General features: G+C 43.3%; 1 protein-coding gene across 1 annotated transcript in view; it reads right to left on the reverse strand.

Annotated features, from left to right (window-relative positions):
* The window catches only part of ppargc1b (peroxisome proliferator-activated receptor gamma, coactivator 1 beta), a 191196-nt gene extending 181487 nt beyond the window's left edge, over nt 1-9709 (reverse strand). Inside the window, exon 1 of the mRNA XM_079557093.1 lies at nt 9587-9709. Within this exon, the coding sequence (XP_079413219.1) occupies nt 9587-9667 (81 nt within the window). The 5' untranslated portion in view covers nt 9668-9709. The remainder of the gene's footprint in view (nt 1-9586) is intronic.
* Nucleotides 9710-21350: the final 11641 nt, after the last annotated feature.

A 21350-nucleotide genomic window follows, 5' to 3' on the forward strand; every position in this document is an offset into this window, starting at 1 on the left:
GTCAATGATTAGCAACGGGATACGAGCGGAGCGCGCAGGCCCAAAGACCGGGGCTCGAAATTCAATAACTTGCGCGTTTCCCTGAAGTGCAGATCAGGAGGCGATGACATTGAAGCAACATTGAAACCGCTGCATGTGGTTGGTCAATATGCAACCGAACATAAGCTGTAAATTGGTTTTGGAAATTCGATATAGGCGTTCGAAGGAAAGAGCTGTGGTTAAGTAAAAGGGTGGATCATATTAAAGAGCTACCACAGGTCAGGTTATTGCAAAATCTCTGCTAGCATGGTCACTTGGCTAAAATCGAGACACAAAACTGCACCTCGTATCATCTAAAACAATCAGTCTTGCTCGTTTCCCATTGACAATCCGAGCGTGTTCATTTCTGACCTACATTACGCGCAGACAATTAGGACGCCCTTGTTGTGGGACTCTTTTTGCGTAATATAACCCAGCGCTAAGCTAACAGAAGAATCAGAACATATCTCATGAAAACACGTCATGTCGGGGCGCTTACGTAAGAAACAAAGTCCACAAATATAGATCAGCTTTTGACGCAGAGGCTGAGAGTTATTTGGTTTAGATGAGACGGGTTTACTTTGATTCCAGTTCGTATTTAGCGCTGACCTCGTAACCCCATTGATTTTATTGCACGCAACTACAAAATGTCCTTTGGTTCATTTCTAGTTCAGTCAGTGAACAGGCCTGTCATAAACGGTGGGTAACTCCTGCTTTAGAGCTCGTTTGGCTTTGGTTTAGTCCTGGTTTAAGTCTTGCCCCCCCTCCTCCCCGTGATGGACAGACTTTGGCATGTGAAGAGTTGTATTTTTACCAGTGAAACTTTAGTCGCTGTAAATCATCCCGTGAACCGGTGGTCAATGATCTCACGGCGCTTTCAAGAGACTATTGACTTTAGATCAGAAAACCACAACCACAGCGAAAAAACTTTCTCACGCAGAGAAGACCGTTATAAGACCAGCATAAGTATTACATCGTTTTGGAAATTAGCATAATGAATTCACTTGACAATAAACAACAATGTGGCCGACTCTCATACGGACGCTTGTGCCAATTTGTTTGCCATTTTATTCCATCAATGATAAACTGACGATCTCTGTCATATAGAACAATAGATGTGAATGAGAAAGAGAAAGAGTGTCTAGAAAACTTGACGTGATGAGAATCAAAAATGTAGCTGGGTTAGGGTGACCAGATTTAACAGCGTAAAACTGGGACACAAATGGGAGCGTGCCGCAGGGTTTCCACAGCTATCTTTTCACAAACTGAATAGTACAACTGTTAACATTTCATGACACGCACCAATCTGCACTGAAGAGATGCTGCAGTGTTAAATTTTATTCAGTTTTTCAGGGAGAAGCAACTCTTTAGGAGGATCCGGCAACGATTTCATCTGATATAATTAGGGCTGAAACAACTAATTGATTATTAGAATAGTCCATAACTATTTTCGTAATCGATAAATCGTTTTCTAGTAAGCACAGACTCAAATAGAGCAAAAATGACATGAAAATTGTGTATTTTTCTTTGTTTTTAAAGTTCGGGTCTGTACTGTTTTGTACATTGAAAATGTCATTAATATCTGTCTGTGTCTCGTCCAATCAGAAGCAGAATTAACGACAAGAACCTCCATCAATCACTCGCTTTAAGTTTACTCCATCAACACGTCCTCAAACGATGCCACGTTAGCGTTATGCGATAAAAAAAAAAAAAAAGAAAGAATACAATTTTCACATACCATTAATTGATTAATAGCAGAAAATAATCTGCAGATAAATCGATTACCAAATAATCGTTAGTTGCAGCCCTGGACATAATGGTGTTTAATGAGAATGTTCCGGCAATTGTTTTGGCCTGAACTCCTGAATCCATAACATCAACTAGTGCTCCTGAAACTACTCATTTACAAATGAAGCACCACATGCTAGCATTAAGATTTTTAATTGGATGACACTTAGTAATTGACATTCACATGGGCCAAAAACATTCAAGTGAAGTGTGTTATTTCAGGGACTACATCGTTACCGAGCAAAACTGGGACAAATCAATCATTTTGGAGACATCTGTTGGGTCTTGGGACAAACGGGTACAAACTGGGACTGTCCCGGATAAACTAGGACATCTGGTCACCCTATACTGGCTACTATGTAACCGACTGAGACTCTGCCTTTATGTAACGGAGAGGTCAGTCAGATTCCAAGGGTGGCCTGTGCCCCCTACAGCCACTCTTAGACACATTCTTGTAAATCGATCAGTCTCCTCATCCTTTCCCAATGACCTATATTGGAGATGAAAACTGTAAGTAATGCTGTGGTAAGTTTGGTCATAAGCCATTCAGATCATAATAATAAAAGTATGCAATGTCTTTCTATATCCATCTGTTCATCTATGGTTGTTTTGTGTCTTTATGTATAGTAAAAACTGTCATATTTTCCCTTGTATTTGCCTTTATTTCAACTCCCAGACACTTCCAGATCTATTCAAAGCCACCGGCAAAAGAAAACAGCCACCCTAAATAGTCATAAATCTGCCTACACTTGTTTTAAAGCGCTTCCTTCCATTGGAAAAGACTCTGGGATTCACTGTGTGTGTGCAGCCTCTACGCTGGAGGCTCAGAGCGAGCGAGCCAGAGAGAGAGAGAGAAGAGCACGAGGAGGAAGCAGTCACATGTTCAGGGGGCCAGGGGGGAGGCGGGGCTGTGTCGTCAACGCGCACGCCCCCCTCCCTCGCCACACCCCCTTCCTCCACTTCCCCCTCCCCTCCCCGAGCGATCACATGACTGCAGCAGGCCTGTTCTGTAACTCCAGTCACGAGGATAGAGTAGTATTACAATGAGGCTGCGAGCAGGGGACACCGCGCCGCACACAACCGCCGGCTCCGCGGGACGGGGGCATTTTTCGAGCACACAGAGGAGTTTCAGAACCAGGTTTTAGAGAAAATAATAGGTTGAAGCAATAACAACAACAGCTGCATGACTCGAATGGGAACAGCAGCATTATAGGCTGGAACAATCTGGAAACGGGGAGAGCATTGGGACTTTTTGTGCATATACTGTAATTCGCCGCATATACTGTAATTCGCCGACCCTGTAGTTTCGGCCTCTGTGATTATGTTTACACTTATAATAACATAAGCGGTTCTTTGTCAGGCTTCTCTCAAACGTTTGCCCTTCTGGCCAAGTCTGAATGTCGCTTTCAGGGTCACTGTTTCAATCACAATTGCTACGTCTAATGCGGCCCTGACACAAATTTCACTTAACGTTGGTTTTATTCTGGCCTGGTTTATATAACAGAAGGGAATTGTATAGTTCGATGGTAGTAAAGAGACTTGAGCAGGTGCTGGAGCTTGTATCTACTATATATAACATTACAATACAGTGGAACATTTGGATTTGCTATCAACTTATTTCATTAACACGCTGCAAGTAGTTGTAATGACTAAAATAAAATACTTTACAAGCACAAAGTAACACCGTGGCACAGGGCTGGGCGATATGGCCAAAAAATAAAATCTCGATTTGCTGTCCTGGTCATTAATATTTCCTAATGTAACCTACAATTAGGCCCATTAAGATAACAAAACCCTTCATTTAAAAATTGATATTCCTGTTTTAGATATTCCTTGTTTGCTCTCAAAAGCAAAACCTCTAAATAAGCCATGGAGTTTCAAAAGTGTTTTAGTTTTATCGAAAACTTCCTGTTTCGATCCAGCACACCAAAATAAAAGCACCATCTTATTCATTAGTTCAACTTTCTTTCTGCCTAACTATCAACAGACAAAACACTTATATTCTATATACTATATTACAATTATATTCTTGTAATGTTGCAAGTACCTGCTGAACTAATCAATGAGGCGAGCTGTGTGCTTTTATTTTGACATGCTGGATCGAAACAGGAAGTCAGTTCTTGGGCAGCGTTGTTATGATTTGATGTTATGCACAATTGGCTTTCAATTCGTCTGTTTTTAAAGGCATGAATTTATTTAATTAATTCGATTTGCCCTACTGTGGCCTGCATCTTCCAGTGGCTTTCTTAGTCGTGGTCTAGTTCATAGTTCAGCCCTACTTTAGTCCTGGTTTAGTCCCTAATAATTCAATTCAAGTCCAGTGTTTTGCTTCTATATCCCAGGGTTGCGAGTGCCTGAAGCCAACCCAAGCCTGAAGTGTGTTAAGTATATCTGGAACAATGGCCAGCTACATTCCACTTATTAGTGTTAAACTATAGACTGCAATATGGTACGGCCACTTATCAAGTTGTGAATCCAAAGTTTGCACAACTTGCTCTTTGATGAACGGTTAAAAGCCATATACAGCGATCTAATCTCCTGAAACGCTCATAAACTACGGCTGCAGAGAAAAGTTGTGTCATGCGGTGAGCAATAGGCAAAGCATGTCGCGTGGGTTTGCACTGGAGGCCGCGGGGAGACGCACAAGAGCCAATGAATATGGATAAGATAGTGGTCGCGGGCTTTGAGGATTCTGCTGCAGAGTCCTTGAGTGGCACAAAAGGGAGAAAGATGAAAGAAAGAAAATACTACAATTGTACAAAGTGTGACGGCGTGTTATCTGATAGGGTTATCTGTCCGACAAAAGCAGCGCCGTCGCAACGTTAATATTTACACCTGGCCATTAGCGCGACTGTAGAAAGAGGAGAGGGGGGGAAGTGGGGGAGAAGTAGTGCATTTTTATTTCTAAATGTCATTAAAAACACTCTATTACTTGAAGTTGTTGAGCCGGTTGCCTAGAAAGTGTCAGACCCATTGCATCACTGCGTCGTCACTATGGCACAGGGGGAGGTGAGTTTGCTTTGGCGGAGGGACGATTTCCTTCAATGTAAAAAGACCGAGCTCCAAACCTGCCAGTTCTAGCCCAAAGTAAACCGTCACTTCCTACAAATGCCAGTGTTATGCATAATGTATGACCTAATCGGGTGGTCTGTTTCTCACATTTTTAGTAGAGGTCGACAGAAATGGGCCGATATTTTCCAAATGTCTGGTCTATAATCCTGTAAAAACATACATTCTTGCCCGATAAACCACACCCACTTCTTTACAGCATTAAAGAAGGTGGGTGTGGCCATACACGGTAAACAAGTGCCTGATTGGCGGAAGGTTAAGTCACTCGCTGCACCGCTATGTTGCTAGTTCAATTAACATTAGCCAAAACGTATCATGGATGAAGCAGTCGAGGATTTTGCCTCCGTGTTCTCCATTTGAGTTTATATTAAGTTCATATTTTGTGAGTTGGACACAGCTGTCGTCACGTCCGCTAATCGCTAATTGGTTTATTTCCCTCCATGTGGCTACGCTAGTTCCTCTGAGCTGAAGTTGTGGGCGCTAGCACTTCCCTGTTCGTATTCGTTTCCATTAAGATTAGCGTAGACCCGTTCGAATCATGGTATTTCCTAAAGATTCTGTGGTGGACAGTGAGTTCCTGGTAGATGATCATTTACTGCAGGTTAACAAGTTGCTACAGTGTCAATATTTCAGTGGAGGAGAAGTCTATGTTTATAAAGATCAGTGAGTTTGTCTTGAAGCTAAAGGCTAACATTAATTTCATGCATTATACAATTTGAAATAGTGCCTCAAATATAAACTAATCTGCATATAAACCATCTTGTTATCGGTATTTATTTGTATTCCAACAAGCTAACAAGCTAAAGCATGTTAGCCTTTAGCTTCAAGATAAACTATCAATCCTTCATGATCACAGGTGTCTCCTCTGAACTCGTTACATCCGACATCAAGATTTGAACACACAGTAAATGATCATCTACCAGGAACTCACCGGGAACTCACTGCCCACCACGTAATCTTTAGAAAATATGATTATTATTCCAGCAGGTCCAAGCTAATCCAGACAGGAAGTACTGCTGGCGCTCACGACTTCAGGTCAGAGGAACTAGCATAGCCACACCGTGCAACAAGCCAATTGTTCCGTGGCCAGACTAACTTCCCTGCGTGGAATGGACAGGGAATAGTATAGCAGAGCCAGGCCTTGAATAGTTGCCGTTAGCATTAGCATGTTGCCGTTGGCATTAGCATACTGTCGCTAGCCGTGGCATTTTGCAGGTGAAACGAACTCAGCGATTGGGTTCTCAAAGTTCTGTGCTTCAAAATAACTGAGCATATTGACTGAGGTTTAGTCAAACTTGTATTTGACAAACTTGTGGCTAACCAATTTTCACTGCAACGTTTCTCTGTCCCCCTGAGGCCGAGGGAGTTGTGGGAGAACTCGTTTTAAAGCCCTGACTTTGCTTTTTCCAATGCAAAAAGGGAAGTCTCCATCACTCTCAGAGATATCGGCTTTTATCGGCGCTAGATCGGCCGATTGGGAGTTTGGGTAAGGGTTATGGTTGTGATTAGGGTTAGGAACAGTAAACGTGATGCAAGTTTCACTCACACTGATCTTAGACATAGCTTGAGAAACTAGAAGGTCTTGGCTTTCAAATGAGGCATCACCCTGGCATGTAGGCCACAGCTCTCCTGTCAGTAAGCTTTGGGGTTTGGATGTGCATAATTGAAGGAAATAACGAACCGTAAACTTACTTAACAACAGGTTAACATTAGCAAACAACAAAACGTTCGCCTAAAGATACTCGTCAATTACTAGTACATGAATAAAGATGTAATTAAACGCTAGAGACGACACGGGGAAGCGGCCTGACTTGTGGGAAGGTTTAATTTTTAATGCCAATATTACACACTCCATTAAAATGCAATGGACGGACGACGGCAAGTCCAGTGATCTAATATTCATGCTTTGAATCTCGATAAAAAAAAAAAAAGGTGAGTGTGGGAGGCTCGTCCACACACTGTCCTCTGTAATGTACCGTCTATGTTTTGAGAGCGCAGACACGAGAAGTCACCGTGAACCAGAGAGGAGGGGGGGTGGGAGTTAAAAATAGCCCCCCCCCCTGCTCTGGCCTGCCTCGCCTGCTCCCACCACCACCACCACCACCACCGAATTAACCTGCTTAAGCTGCCAATCAGCTGTGACAGGGCACACACACCCCCCCTCCTCCTCCTCCTCCTCGTCCTCCTGCTGCTGCTTCGAGCTAAGCGGCGTGCGCGTGCATCCCGCCCTCGTGCACGGCTCAATCACTACGGACCGTGATGCAACAACTCATCCCTCAATATTGGAACAGCCGTGTCAAGAATGTCCGCAGACTCTACGGAAGCCTTGGAAGTGCGTTATTTAGTTGAAGATTTCTGGCATGGGATTCAAAAATTATGCCCAAACAACGATCGATTAGGCAGGAGATCGGCGCTAAACGAGGCGTGAAAGCTCCCTGTCAAAGCCAAACAACTGACAATCTTTGGGAATGCTTTGTATTTTAGCGAGGGCGCACGATTCGAGAGGAAAATGCGATGTTTTGAAAGGGATGTTGCGATGTTGAATAAATTATAACAGATATAACTTCGCATACTCCTAGAACAGCCACCTTAACGTGGTGGAGGTGATCCTGGAGCTCTGTTGTCGGTGGCTTTGTGCCCCTGGTAGGGTCTCCCATGGCAAACAGGTCCTAGGTCACGGGTCAAATGAAGAGCGGTTTAGAAGCCCCTTATGAGAGACCAACAGGCCTGAGAATCATGAGGCCGTCCTTCTGTGGACCCACCACCTGCAGGAGGAGCCATAGGGGCTGGTGCAATGTGACCCAGAAACGGAAAAGTGGAAGAAAATGGATGGATGGACGGATGGATAGACTTTAATCAGGGCAAAATCGGAAGCAAAACTGAACTTTTGCACATTTGCCATTTAATGTCAAGTCTGTATTAGTCAGATGGAGACCTCAGTGATTTTGCGATATGGATGTTGTGTCACCAAACACTGCAATAACATTCATGCGGTCGTCTAATAGAACTCAAAACTCCTCCATAGTTTCCAATCCAGCCCAGTTCAAACGTCGCCCTCGGATTGTCTTTCCAAAGTGAACTTTCGACGCCGCTGCTACTGCGAGAGCGTGTTCAGAAAAAAACACTGCCAAAAGACTCGAGCCTCACGACGTAAACCGCGGTTTCTACAGGGAACTGCATCACCAACACCAACCGCTCTCGGTAAACAGTGATGGTATCCATGCATCCACCACGGCCTGTGTTAAAGACATGTGGCTGGAATACTGATGACAGGAAATACCGTGGAAGTCTATGGGGAGGCATGTATGGACAGGAAAAGGCAATATTAGCACAAAATAGCAATACAGTCATTTCACTCTGAAAACGATCCGTATTGCTACAACTCTGATGCATCAACTATACATTCCTTGCCTTGTATCAAGAGAGAAAATGATCAGTCAAGTGAAATGCCTAAGGATCCCTGTACTGATGCATTGCCTTGGCGCACTGTGACCTGCTTTCCAGCCACGCCACGATTCCTTGGAAAGCCCACATCCAATTTATCAAAACCATGGCAAATCATTATCTAGCGCGTTGCTCTGTGGAGAGTTATGACTAACGCTGCTCCCCTGCGAGCGCCGAGCCAATACGACTTCACAATATTTAGAAAACGCGACCCCCTCTATAGAGACCATTTTTGGGGTGATCAGAATGCGAGGGAAGGATCCACGTTTTGGGCATAAACAAACTGCTAACACCGCTTTTCCGAACGCAGACGCACAGCTCTGCCAGAGTGTACGTATACAGTTCGCCTATAGCAGCAGCAGCAGCGGCGGTGGTGGCGTTTTGTAACCTGCCAGCTCACACACAGTTACGCAAACGGCTGCAAAAAAGCGATACAAAGCGTGCGCAAAGCGTCTCCAAAGCGTCTCCAAAATAGACGGCGGTGCGTAAAAGCATCAAAGGTGGTCGGGCTTTAACTTTGAAGCGCCACGTTACGTGTATAGATCTCCTGCGTTAAGCTCGGTGAAGCAGCTTACACTTATTACACCGGGTCCGAATCAGTAACCACGCAGTGTGTGGTGGAAGGACTGAAATGTGCGGGGGGGGGGGGTTCAAAATAGTAAATCCGGGGAATACAACATCGCTTATGTGCATTCTGGGAGTGGATCTTGACAGAAATCGATCCTAAAACGTGTGTGGGGGGGGGATTGGCACCGAAGAATAATGCCATCATAAAACAATAGCAGTCCCTCCATGTGTTTCAAGACGCGGACCACGTGTCCACACGAGAACTTCCCTCAAAACGGGAAGGATGTGTCAAAAAGTTTCCAGCGCGCTCGTCTGCATACCAAATCATAATCCGTCCGTGTGGCCGCGCTCAGCCTCTGCTCGAGCGCATGAGAAATAAAGCCCTTTCAAGTGCAGAAATCCAACCGATATTCCATTATTCTCCTCGTGGATGATGACACTTCCTTTCCCCCCCCCCCCCAAAAACAAAACAAAACGCACACGTGAAAACCAGACGTCAAGGGTGCACGGAGCCCAGGGGCGCGGAGCAGCAGCAGCAGCAGCGAGAGGCACCGGCTGAGATGCTTTGCCTGTCAAACCCCCCCCCACCCCGGCTCGCACAAACGGGGCTGTAGCGTGCGCCAGGCTCGGTAACGCTCCGGGACCGAGAGCGGGTCCGGTAGAGCAGACCCCCGCGCGTCCAGAGAGGCCGGTGGCTTACCTGGCCGCAGGAGTTTTCTGTCAGGTAATTGAAGACAAACGAAGAGAGTTCCTCATCCAACAGTGGAGCGCAGTCCGCCATCTTCTAGTGAATGAGGCTCGTGGGGAGGCAGGCGGAGAGGTCTAGGCAAGCGCAGGCAGCGGCGGAGGGAGGGAGGAGGAGGAGGGGCTGTGGCGGGGGACGGCCTGCAGGGGGCGCGCTACTGTTTACGCACATGGAGGGGGGAGAGAGAGAGAGAGAGAGGAGATCTAAGCCAAAGGTGGAGAGAAATAAAACGGGTCAGAGGGTTCAGTGCGTTCTATGGTCAGTTTGAATAACAGTAATTGGCTGTATAATTAATTACATGAAATGAAAATTAATTAAATACAAGACTAAACTTGAGAGAGATTTTCTTATTGTAAAATATAATTAAAGGCACTATAGCTTATTTTTGCCAGAGTAATGGAACCTGATCCAAAGTTTAAGTATTTTTTTTTTTAATCAGGGTCATTTTGCTACTTTCTTTTATCATTATGATTTAAAAAGAGTGTGTCATCTTTCATATTCTTTGAAAAATAGTAAAAAATAATAATAAAAACAAAAAAGGATTATGTAAACTTTTGAGCACAAATGCAATTGAATCAATTTTATGAACTTGCAGAAAAATGTTACATCATTTATCGTGTACATGACAAATGATGTAACATTTTAAGAATGTATCAATTACAATGGGGAGGGGTGAAGAATTAGTGCTGGAGCAACCTCTTCACCCCCGCCTTAAAGGGATGTTTCAGGATTTTTGACATAGGGCCTCATTTCCTAGTTATCCAGAGTGTTGCTGATTTCTGGAGATTTTTTTTTTCTGTAATTCATGCAGTTCTTATATTTGAAGAGCTCCGTGGCGCTAGGCTAGTGCAAGGCTAGCGCATTTCTATGGTATCAGCTAGCCTGCATTAAAAACAGTCTGACCCGCTCCACAGTGCACCCGAGGCAAATTTGTTTGGAATATAACTGACCCTGCATCACATGAATGATCGCATTTTGAGGGACTATTTTCCAGCAGATCACTCCGCCGCTGCGTAGCTTATACAACCACGAAGCTGATGCTGCTCAAATATAAGTTATTTTAAATGCAAAATGGTTAAAATGACTCTATGGACACAGACATTTATATGGTTAGTCTGGTGTTATAAGTGATTTGCCTCAGGTGCTCTGTGGAGCGGGTCAGACTGTTTTTAATGCAGGCTAGCTGATACCATAGAAATGCACTAGCCTTGCACTAGCCTAGCGCCACAAAACTCTTCAAACATATGAACTGCATGAATTACAAAAAAATACTATAATATCTCCAGAAATCAGCAACTAGGAAATGAGGCCCTTTGTCAAAAATCCTGAAATATCCCTTTAATTTCCAGTTCAGCTTTACCCAAATCTACACAGATAATTCTCTTTGGGTTGTTGCTGCATTGTTGCCGTTTTTTGGAACTTTTTTTCATCGCTTTTTTAGTGCATTTTCGTCACTTTTCTGTCACACATTTTTGTCACGTTTCATCGCCTTTTTTTTTAGTTTATAAACTGTGCGTATGTTAAAGTTTAAAAAAATGAGTCGGCTTCATTCATTACTACTTGCATTTATTTGTATTGCGCTAAACAAGCTTCTCAGAGCATTGTGTTGTACATTCACTCACTGGTGGAGCCACAGCTGCCCTGAGGTAGAACGACAGGAGGCGACCAATAAATCACTCCACCTCCTCGCGGGCAGGGACTGTGAAGTGTCTTGCCTCAGGGCACAAAGCCTTTTCCAATACAAGTTAGTGCACACAGTTGTTTTATTCAATATTTGATGCATTAGGATCCAGCATTCATTCAAACGTACATGTTTTTTCCTGCTGTTTGGATAGTTTCGTGTCATTTTTCGTACTTCCTCTCATCACGGGCTTTAGTCTCGCAGGTCGCCCGGCCGCACAAAGGCTCTTTCTTTCAGGTCGGAGCCGGTTTATTCATATCCCGACAGACAAAGCGCACAGTCACTCCATGTGCACTTTTACAGAACTACTCCACTTTGGTTCCCGTCGGCTTTTACTGTTCCTAGGCAACGGCGAAATCAGCGAGTGTCACTCATATTTCATCTCTCAACACAGACGTGAGAGGAGGCGAAAGTGAAAACCCAAAACTCAGCAGAAAAGGGCAAATGTAAGTCTCAATCAGACACTTTTTTTGTCATTTTGAATTTCCTAATGTAAACAAGTTCTCATGTTAATTTAGTGGTTCTCAAACTTTGAAGCGCCAGTGGGACGGGTGTGGGCTTCAAAATCAAACCTGCTACCACTCCCAATTCCTACAAATTTAGATAAAACAATCTTAAGATAAATTAGCATAAAACAACCAATTAACACTCCAAACAAGATCAAAATGTGTATAAGGATAAACAGAACAAAGGAAGACTAGGGGAGTACCCATTCTTTGAGAGACACTGTAAAAAATTATGGGAAAATGATGGATAATATATGTAAGGCCGCTCGATAATCCCGATTATTTTAGTCATAATTGAAATCACGATTATTCAAGCGATCTTTATTTTATTTATATATTTATTAATACAAACATCTATGCTGCATATTTTCTGTTTTCTGAACAGTCATAAAAGTACAAATGATTTCAAGTTTTTCCTTGATTAAAGAGAGGTCTCTGTTTCACACCTGCCCCCTGCTGGCCAGCCCTCACACCTGCGCAAGCAAACTGAGCAGCGCGGCCTGATGACATCATCAAACAGCGCCATTTGTTTTTATGTCAGGCAAAAGCATGAGCCACGGCACGTGAAATGCGAAGGGAAAATAATCCCAGCGCCATGAAATAATGTACTGTAAGTTATGCAAATGCTAAAAATAAATAACAAGAAGAAAAAAAATTGAAAAGAAAATTGAAAAAAAAAATGCTAATTTTGTAGTAATTTAGTGTAATAATCAAAATTGTAATTGAATTTCGATTAGTTGCACAGCCCTATAACAAGGACTTGTATGTCTTGTCTCAATGTATTTTGCTTTTTGTATTGTTTTGTTATTTTTGTTTTGTTTTATTCAATGTCTACTGTGTCTGTGGTGAATGAATGAATAAAATAAAAGTAAGAAAACGCTTAGCTTTCCGTCTGTTTTGAAAGCTTCATCCCCGAGACAACCATGTTTGATTCTGTTACAGCTTCTCATAAGTGAAGAAATGTTTAACCAGTGAAAAAGTTACAGAAGAGTTTGTTGGAAGAAAAGACGAGTCAGGGAGAAGATGTTAGAAAATGTTGCTTATAAATTTTGAATCAACAGACGGATCGTATATCGACACAAGAGACCATTTTAACAAACGCATTGGTGAGTTACTGTGGTGTACAGTCTGTCTTTAGAGTATTCTGACAGAAACAACGAACCCTCAGAACCTTTGTAGAAATAAAAAAGCATCAGACTAAATATAAACCTCTCAGTCCGTCTAAAAGCGGCTTCAGACCTATAGGTGCATTATAGAACTTTCTATCTATAATATCGTATCTGAGCTTTTAGTGAGCAGCTGTATGAGCGGTGAGCACGGCGTCTTTACACTTTACACAGTGGAGTTTCTGGAAGGTTTTCTCAAAACACAGTATCCAAACTAACATCAACTAGATTTCAAATGTTTTTCACCTTAAAGGAACAGGCCACCATTTTTCCATACTGACATATGTTCTTACCTGAGCTTAGACGAGTTGATGTGTACCTGTCTGGTCTTTGTGTGTGCCCTCAGTCACGCAAAAAGATGTTTTTAGCATTTGGCCTTCCCCAATGTATTCCTGTAGCTCCAAACGGGGTGAAGTTCAAAGCGACCAAGCTCTTTCACGGGCACAAAGACCAGACAGTCAACTCGTCTAAACTCAGGTAAGAGTTTTAACTGCAGATTTTAGCCTGCTACTGTTTTGTTTAGAGTTCGTTTTAGGGTTTATTTTTGGTTGAATTTGAGTTTATTTTTGCATTTTGTAGCTTTTTAAACCCTTTTAGCTCTGCACCGGTTTTGTATAGCAGTCCCTGGGTCTTTTTAGTCTTTAGATTTCAGTTCCCTTGGACGTGCTTGGGTGGGGGATTTGGCCCGTTTTCTCTTTTTTGCACTTGGGATTTTTGTTATTTAGTGTGTGTGTGTTTGTGGGTAGCACTTTCCGTTTTGTATGGGGTGGGGCTACCCCCTCCCGAGCCATTCATGTGTGGTTATTTTCTAACGTTTGTCTGTGTTTCAGATTCCCTTTGGTTCTGGCCCAGGGGCTGCAAGGTTTTATTTGTGATTGCACTTTTAATATTGGCCATTTTAATATACATTTTAATCATAGAAATAAATACTTTTTAATATTGAATCTGTCTTTGTCTCCATTTTTACAAGTCCTTATCTGCGTGTCCTTTGGTTTTATGTTTTGGGTTAATTATTTTTAAGTACCTCAGGTCACATTACATTATACAGAAGGGGGTCCCGAGTTGTTGGTTGAGCGGGTTTGGGGGTGGTGGCCTTAGAGCATAATGTTCCCCGGAGTCGTATTGTCTCACAGCTGTGCTTTAACACCTCGATGCTTATGAAGAAAACACAACAGAGACTCTGCTTCTAGAGGAAGTTCAAGGAAGCAAAACTTGCTCAGAAGTTGGGGTCCACCATCATTCCGACACCCCTCCTTTGCGACAACACCCCTCTTCCGAAAATAGCTTTGAGCGTAGCCTGTTCACTATCCGGTTAGGGCTAAGGTAAGGTTAGTTCTAGCATTCCCACGTATTTTTAATCATTTTCTTGCATGTTGGGATGGCAGGACATTGCTGGTGAAATGTTTGCTGAGCAGCTCCTTCAGTGGAAGACTGTGGCCCCCCCAGTGCATGAAGGACACAGCGAGCGTCCAGGGTTTGATTCCCACCTGGACGGGGCCTTTCTGTGTGGAGTTTACGTGTTTTCCCCGTGTCTGTGCAGGCTTCCTCCGGGCACTCCGGTTTCCCCTACCACTAAAAACATGTACAATAGGCCAGAATGATGTTCGTGAGTGCGAGTGTGGGACAACGGATGTAAGAACAATAATCGCTGTGTCATTGTCACTTTATCAACCACCTGCACAATGACTGTAAACTTTGCACTGTCATTTTACAGTTTCTTTATGACTATTTATATTCTTTGCCCCTTGCTTTTATAGAGCTTTTATTAGTCACTGGACATAAGATTCACTATTACTTGTTTGCGCTTCCTGAGAGATGATGTAACAAGTGAATTGTGAGATCAATAAAGTCCTATCTGATCTTTAATCTTATCTTGAATGTGCATTAGAGTCCATTCTGACAGACTGCCTGGCTGTGGAGCGGCCTGTCGTGTTTAGTGAAGCTGCCTGTCGTGTTGAGGAAATGTTCTGCAAAATGTGATTATGAGCTTCAAACCTCAAGACTGAGGAACATTACTTTCAGAATCTGAGTTTATTTGACATTTCATGTGCAACACAAACAAAACAACACATTTTTTATCTTTATATTGTTTTGTGCTTTTGGTATCAATGAGGAAACCTGTCTGGGGGGAAAAGGGCGGCCGCAGGGCAGCGTCCAGGGACCCACCTTATATCAGGAGCGTCTACCTGGAGATTCTGGCCCATCTGTGCATGTTTTAGGTTTCCTGGCCGGCCGTCCACTCCGGCTTTTTGAATCCGTTCAAGCGTGAGCGTCTGGAACTTTACTAACAGCCAGTGAAATCTCAAAAGGTTTAATTTATTCATGCAGCAAAACATAAATGAAACAAGACAGGATAAAATACCCACACGCCACAGAACCAAAACAATAAGCAAAGCAACATAAACACAGGCAGAAGCAAGTCCAATTCAAAGCTCTTCGCTGCCAGGTTCAATATCCAAATATTATTATTTAATGCCACACACACACACACACACACAAAGAAGAAAAAATCAGCACATAGTCATTCTCAAGACTTGCAAATATCCCATCAAACAGAGGGAAGAGAACTGGACCGAGCTGACAACTTTATAGCCAAAAGAAAAGAAAAAAATGGTCAATTTCAGCCAAAACTTGTACAGTACAAAATTTCAAGCAATGCCATAATCCTCCAATAAACTTAGATTTACTGCCAGTTCGAATTCAAAATATTTGTGACATTTAAGACCTTAATTTTTGGCACGATTCATTGAATGGCATCTAGTGCTTTCTTTTACTGGGGTCTCCAAGCTCCTGTGCCTGGTGAGCTACATCAGGGTTTATTTTATTTACAATTTCAATGCCCTACCTCAATGCCACAAACGCAGAATAAAATCATCACATCTAAATTCGAAAGAAGATTCAAGATTTTTTATTTGTCAAACCATGTAAATGATTTGAAATGATATTTCTCTCATCCTTGACTGGGAGTTCAGCTTCCCGATGGCCCTGTGTATGAAACTGTTCTTCAGTCGACTGGACCTGGCCAGTAGATTCCGCAGTCTCCTCCCTGAAGGGACTTGGGTGTGTAGGGTCCCCTTTGCGGGTGAGCCGGGTGGAGTACATCTCCTTAATAGAAGGGAGAGGGCTCCACAGATCTTCTCCGCTGCTCTCACGATGCGCTGGAGGCTCCTTCGGCAGGAGGCAGTGCTGGCGCCGTGCCACACAGTGATAAGGTGCGTTCACACCAAATGCGGCAAAGCGTCAGGTTTACATTGAAAATACATGGAGGACGCGCCTCAGGGAGCGTCAAAATATCCCGCAGCGAGCCACTCGCCTCCTGTGCGGCGCGTTTTGAAGCTTTCCGAGCGTGGTAAGCTTTTGACGCACCTCCAGGGCGTCCAGAGCAGCCCACGCTAGAGTTGGGAAATGTTGAAATTTTTGGAGAAATTTGTGAGCGTCGATCAATCAGGAGGTTTCCCCAACAGTGACGTACGTTGTAGCTGAGCCACCGGGGCAGATTATATGCCGGCCGAGAAAGAAAAAAAAATGAAAACAAGTCACGGAGGTTTAGCTTCATTGTGAACCGGAGCTACTCCAGCTCTGGGACTTTTACAAAGACACACTTCAGTGTTTCTGACGATGACTGTTGAAGCTATGAACACACGCTGACGTGCGGCCAGAGTGTGACAAGCGTCTGACTTTAGGTAAGCACAAGCGTCTAACTACGGGCTTTAGCTGCTTTTTTGACGCCCGAAAAGCGTTTGGTGTGTACGCACCTATAGAGCTGGTCAGGATGCTCTCTATAGTCCCTCTGTAGAAGAACCACACAGTGATGGAGCTGGTCAGGATGCTCTCTATAGTCCCTCTGTAGGAGCTGCACATAACAGAGGCTGGAACTCTGGCTCTTCCAAAGAAAGTAGACGCTGATTACTTTTCTTGACCAGGGATGTCGTGTGCATGGTCCAGGAAAGCCTCTCTGCGATGTGCACACCCAGGAACTTAGTGCTGGTCACCCTCTCCACTGCTGGACCCGCGCTCTTCGAAAGTCCACAACAATCTCTTCTGTCTTCTCCACATTTAGAGACAGATTGTTCTGTGTGCACCACATGGTCACACTGCTCACTCACTCCTGTAGTTTGACTCGTCTCTGTTGCTGATGAAGCCCACCACTGTTGTGTCGTCTGCAAACTTGATGAAGAGGTTTGAGTCGTACTTTGGAGTGCAGTCATGGGTCAGCAGAGTGAACAGGAGGGGGCTCAGCACACAGCCTTGGGGAGCCCCCGTGTTCACATACAGCCTGTGGCCTGTACACAGAATGTACCTGTGTAGATGTTCTTTATGCTTCTCAATTCATTTTTTTTGTCTCATTCCAAACGTACATTGATCGTGACATTGTCTGGTAAAGCTATGTCGTGGGTTAATTGGGAAAACATAGTCATTCCAGTTACATTTAGAGAGAAAGTGGAAATGCCCAGACTCTGACATCTCATGCATGTGCTTCGTGAACACTCGTCCTCCAACAGTAAAACGACGTCATCTTCCGGTCAGGCTTAGCAGCAGAAATAGTTTTTACGTGATAAGTCCCAGTGTCCGCTTCCTGTGCTGCAGCTGCTCCCTCAAACAGCTGAAAGTGTCCCGAACCAAACGCCTTCATTTTTACTGCCCTGTGTCTGCTGTGCTTTGTGTCGGCAGCAGGTGAAGCCGCAGCCGCCCCGCTCCTGACCCTGGATCCTAAACCAAACACCAGCCCTGACCCCGGCCCCGGCCCCTCTCCGTCCCGCCTTTGTACCCGACTATGTTTGGGGCGGCACGTCGCGGGATGGGTCAGAGCTCGGGGCGCGGAGCAGTTCAAGCACCTTCAAAGTGTTGTCTTAACCTTTGAAGCAGCTTCAGATCCGGATTCAGAGAACTGAGACGCTGCAGGTGAACCTGACTCTAAAGAATGGTTAGAGTCAGGTTTAAATTGATGCTTTTGTTTTCTTGGTAGTAAAGATGTTTTGGATAAGTTTTTGAATAAGCTATTTATAAGCAAAAAATGTATAAATATTTAAATGTGCCTTTTTTTACTTGGCTGAAAGCTCAATGGATCAGGCCATGAATAAGAAATTAAAAATCTCTTTGTAAAATCCTTCAAAAAATATAGTTGGAGTTTAGTTTAGTGAAAATATGTTTTGTGTCAGTAGGAGCTTCTAACGTGGAGATATTGTAGCAGGAGTGATGTAGTGGTGCGTGGGTCGACCCGAGACCCGCGGTCAGCTCACGGGGCCTGCGGATTTGGTCGGGTCGGGTATCTCAAAAACGTGGCAAACTTCAGGTGCAGGTGGGTCGGGTTAGAAATAATACAGGTTAGATCAGGTAAAGTGATAGTCTGTAAGTTTTGCAAGTGAGGGTGAAATGTAAGGTAAAATAAAAAATAAAATAAAAATCATGAAATCAACTGGAGTTTCAAATAAAACTAAATGAATCGTGTGCTAAACTTAAACCTTGACAAAATAATAATAATAATAATAATCTGTCTATGTGCAGATATAACGTACTTGTGTTTTCTTGTATAAAACTAGTGGGAATGTGTGTGTATATATGTATAGAAACGTATATGTGTGTAATATCTGCTTATACAGGAGGCTGCAAAATTCACACTGCTGATATAAATGAAGAATTGTATTATTTTATTATTATTTTATTTTTATTTTACATTATTTATCTATCGAACTATTTATTTATTTATTTTGCCTTTGTTTTCTCCTTCTCTGTTTCTGTTAAGAAGAAAGAAAAAAAAATGAAAATAAATAGTTAGAAAAAAAGAAATGTGAAAGGGAACTCCTCCCCTCTTAAGTAAACGATCAAGCTCCTCCCCCTCGCCTCGTGATTGGATCTGACAGGCTGGTTCACAGGAAAAGCTCGTCTCATTGGTCAGGGCGGGAGGATACTAGACTCTGATTAGCTGAAGAAATCAGGGAAGGGTTGACTTTACCAAAATAATTAGGTATATTTGTACTTACTTTACATTGAAATGCAAAACCAGATGGTCAAACGAGCCTTTTGGGCTGTAAAATCTCCAGTCAAGAAGCTTTTAGATTTGGGTAAAGCTGAACTAGATGAAATGCTCGGTTAAGGAGTGGGCTAAGACATTAAAATGAAGAAAAAAAGGATAAAATTATACATGACAAAACAATGACACTAGACTTTGTTGTAGAAACCTTCCTCAACGATTTCAACGGCTGCTATTGTACAGTGAGAATCCGTGCACAGGCTTTGTTTCTGAGTTATTGTTTATTGTCATGACCGGAGTCGAATGTCAGACTTGTTTGCAGAAAGTGTCATCGATGTCGAGGTTTTGAGAAGTTCGATCTGACACTTTCTATCTCGTGAAAAGGTGTCTTTGCAAGAACTGGCTCTTTCAAACCATCTCTTATAACTTTCATCACCACATATTTCGACATAATAATATTTGTAAAGTCTGTCCACCATATTGCCCTCTTACGTACAAAAATCACATCTTGCACATGCGTTCAATTCGCCGCAAGCCCGGGTATAAATATCATCTTTGCCTTGATTGAAATCACTCTTGTAACTTGTCATATACCTTTGGGTATGACAAAGCACAGCGCGAGAGCAGTGGCCCCGGGTTAAGAGCAGTTCACGCTCCTTCAGAGAATTGCTCCAACCTTTCCAGCACCTTAAAATAGAGTCTTTAAAATGTGGACATGCTGTGGCCAAGGTTTACAAGCACGACTGCCAGACAATGTCCGCCCTGTCAACGGGGAGACCAGCGACTCCATGTATCGGCCTCATGACTCGGCCCTGATGGCTGCAAAAGGTTTGTGGTTATACAGGTACTTAAAAAACAGAGCAACGATTAGCAAGTTTGTCCTGAGCCTTTTGGCAGTCAGTCTTATGAGAATGCTTTTAAATCCTGCAGATTTGTAATAAGAATCTCATGTTGAGGACAATTATGACTCACAAAGAGGTCATCCATTAAAATGTTAATGATATGCCTGACCGTTCTGATCAGGGGGTTTGCCACAGTCAAGTCTAGCTTCAGCGACACTATTGCCCCGTTTCCAGTGGTGGTCCTTACCCATCCCAGTGCCTGGTCTACCCTATTAGCACAGCGGTTCCAAAACGTTTTTGTCCCGCGTACCCATTTAAGGCACTTTTCCACTGGCAGACACTATCCAGCCCAGCGCCTGGTCAATCCGGTTGGGCGAGCTGTTCCACTGCCGAGGCCAGGGCCAAACCGGTCTGACCAGGTATACATGCCTTTGAGTCAAGTGATTTTTGTTGTTATGGCGGCCACTTTGAACACCGAAGTAGAATTATGCAGTACTACAACATGAAACGATATCTCTACTCAGGATATAAATGAAAATGATCCGACAGTGGCTTTTTTTATGTACTCGTAATCATTGCCCAAGAAGGTAGACAAAAACACGTTTATGTGAGGAAACCAGTGAGTCAGTGTTTAAGCTGCTCAAGATGCTAGCATGCAACCGGTTAGCATTTAGCTTCAAGGGCTCAGCTCTGACCTCTCCATGAGAAAGCCCTGAACCACAAACATCTAGCCTTGGATACAACATGTGACAGAAGTCAGGGTTCAGTGTTCATAGATGAGCCACACGTGTGTTCATCCTGTTGAAGCCATTAGCAGTTGGTTGATGATAGCTGCTAACCGGTAGCATGCTAACGTCTTGAGCAGCTTAAACACTGACTGAGAAAAATCACAGAGAGAGGTTTTCTGTTTCCTCTTTGATGGGTTAATGTAGTCTGAGGAGTTATGCAGATCTTTATAGAAAATCTTGCTGCAGCTCAACAGACAGACACAATTCTACTTTGGTATTCAAAATGGCGGCCGTAACGAGGCAAACATGATCTAATATTGATTTTATAGATAAGTAAGTGTGATGTTGATTTATTTCAAATTACTAAAACATGTACATAGGCAAATCACTTATCTATTAACCTCGTAACCGAGCACATTTTGGTTAAAGAAATATTCAGCATTTTCTCAACCTCTTGCTGATATTCACAGACCATAACAAAACGTTTTCTCAAACACAGTCGGCTGCACCTGTGGGAAAGCCCTCATTTGCACAGACTCCAGAGCCGCCCCAAACACACCCATGTGGTGATTATAGGAAGCTGGCCGTGATAAGTTTGGTGTACTGCATGTTATTATAAACAAAGCTGTGGTTATGCCCTGGGTACAGCTCATATTAAGTCAATGGAGGAGGCAGAGGAGAGCGAAAAGTCAGTGGTAAATATTATGAAAAAGGCTTCATGTCAGACATTGCATTTTTGAACCTGAAAAACAAATACTGTAGTGAGTTGTATTGATTTCTCTGTTTCTGGACGAGGTCAGAGAGAGAATACTGCAGGATATTTGA

Source organism: Gobius niger (genome assembly GCF_951799975.1).
Source record: "Gobius niger genome assembly, chromosome: 5".
Classification (NCBI taxonomy): Eukaryota; Metazoa; Chordata; class Actinopteri; order Gobiiformes; family Gobiidae; genus Gobius; species Gobius niger.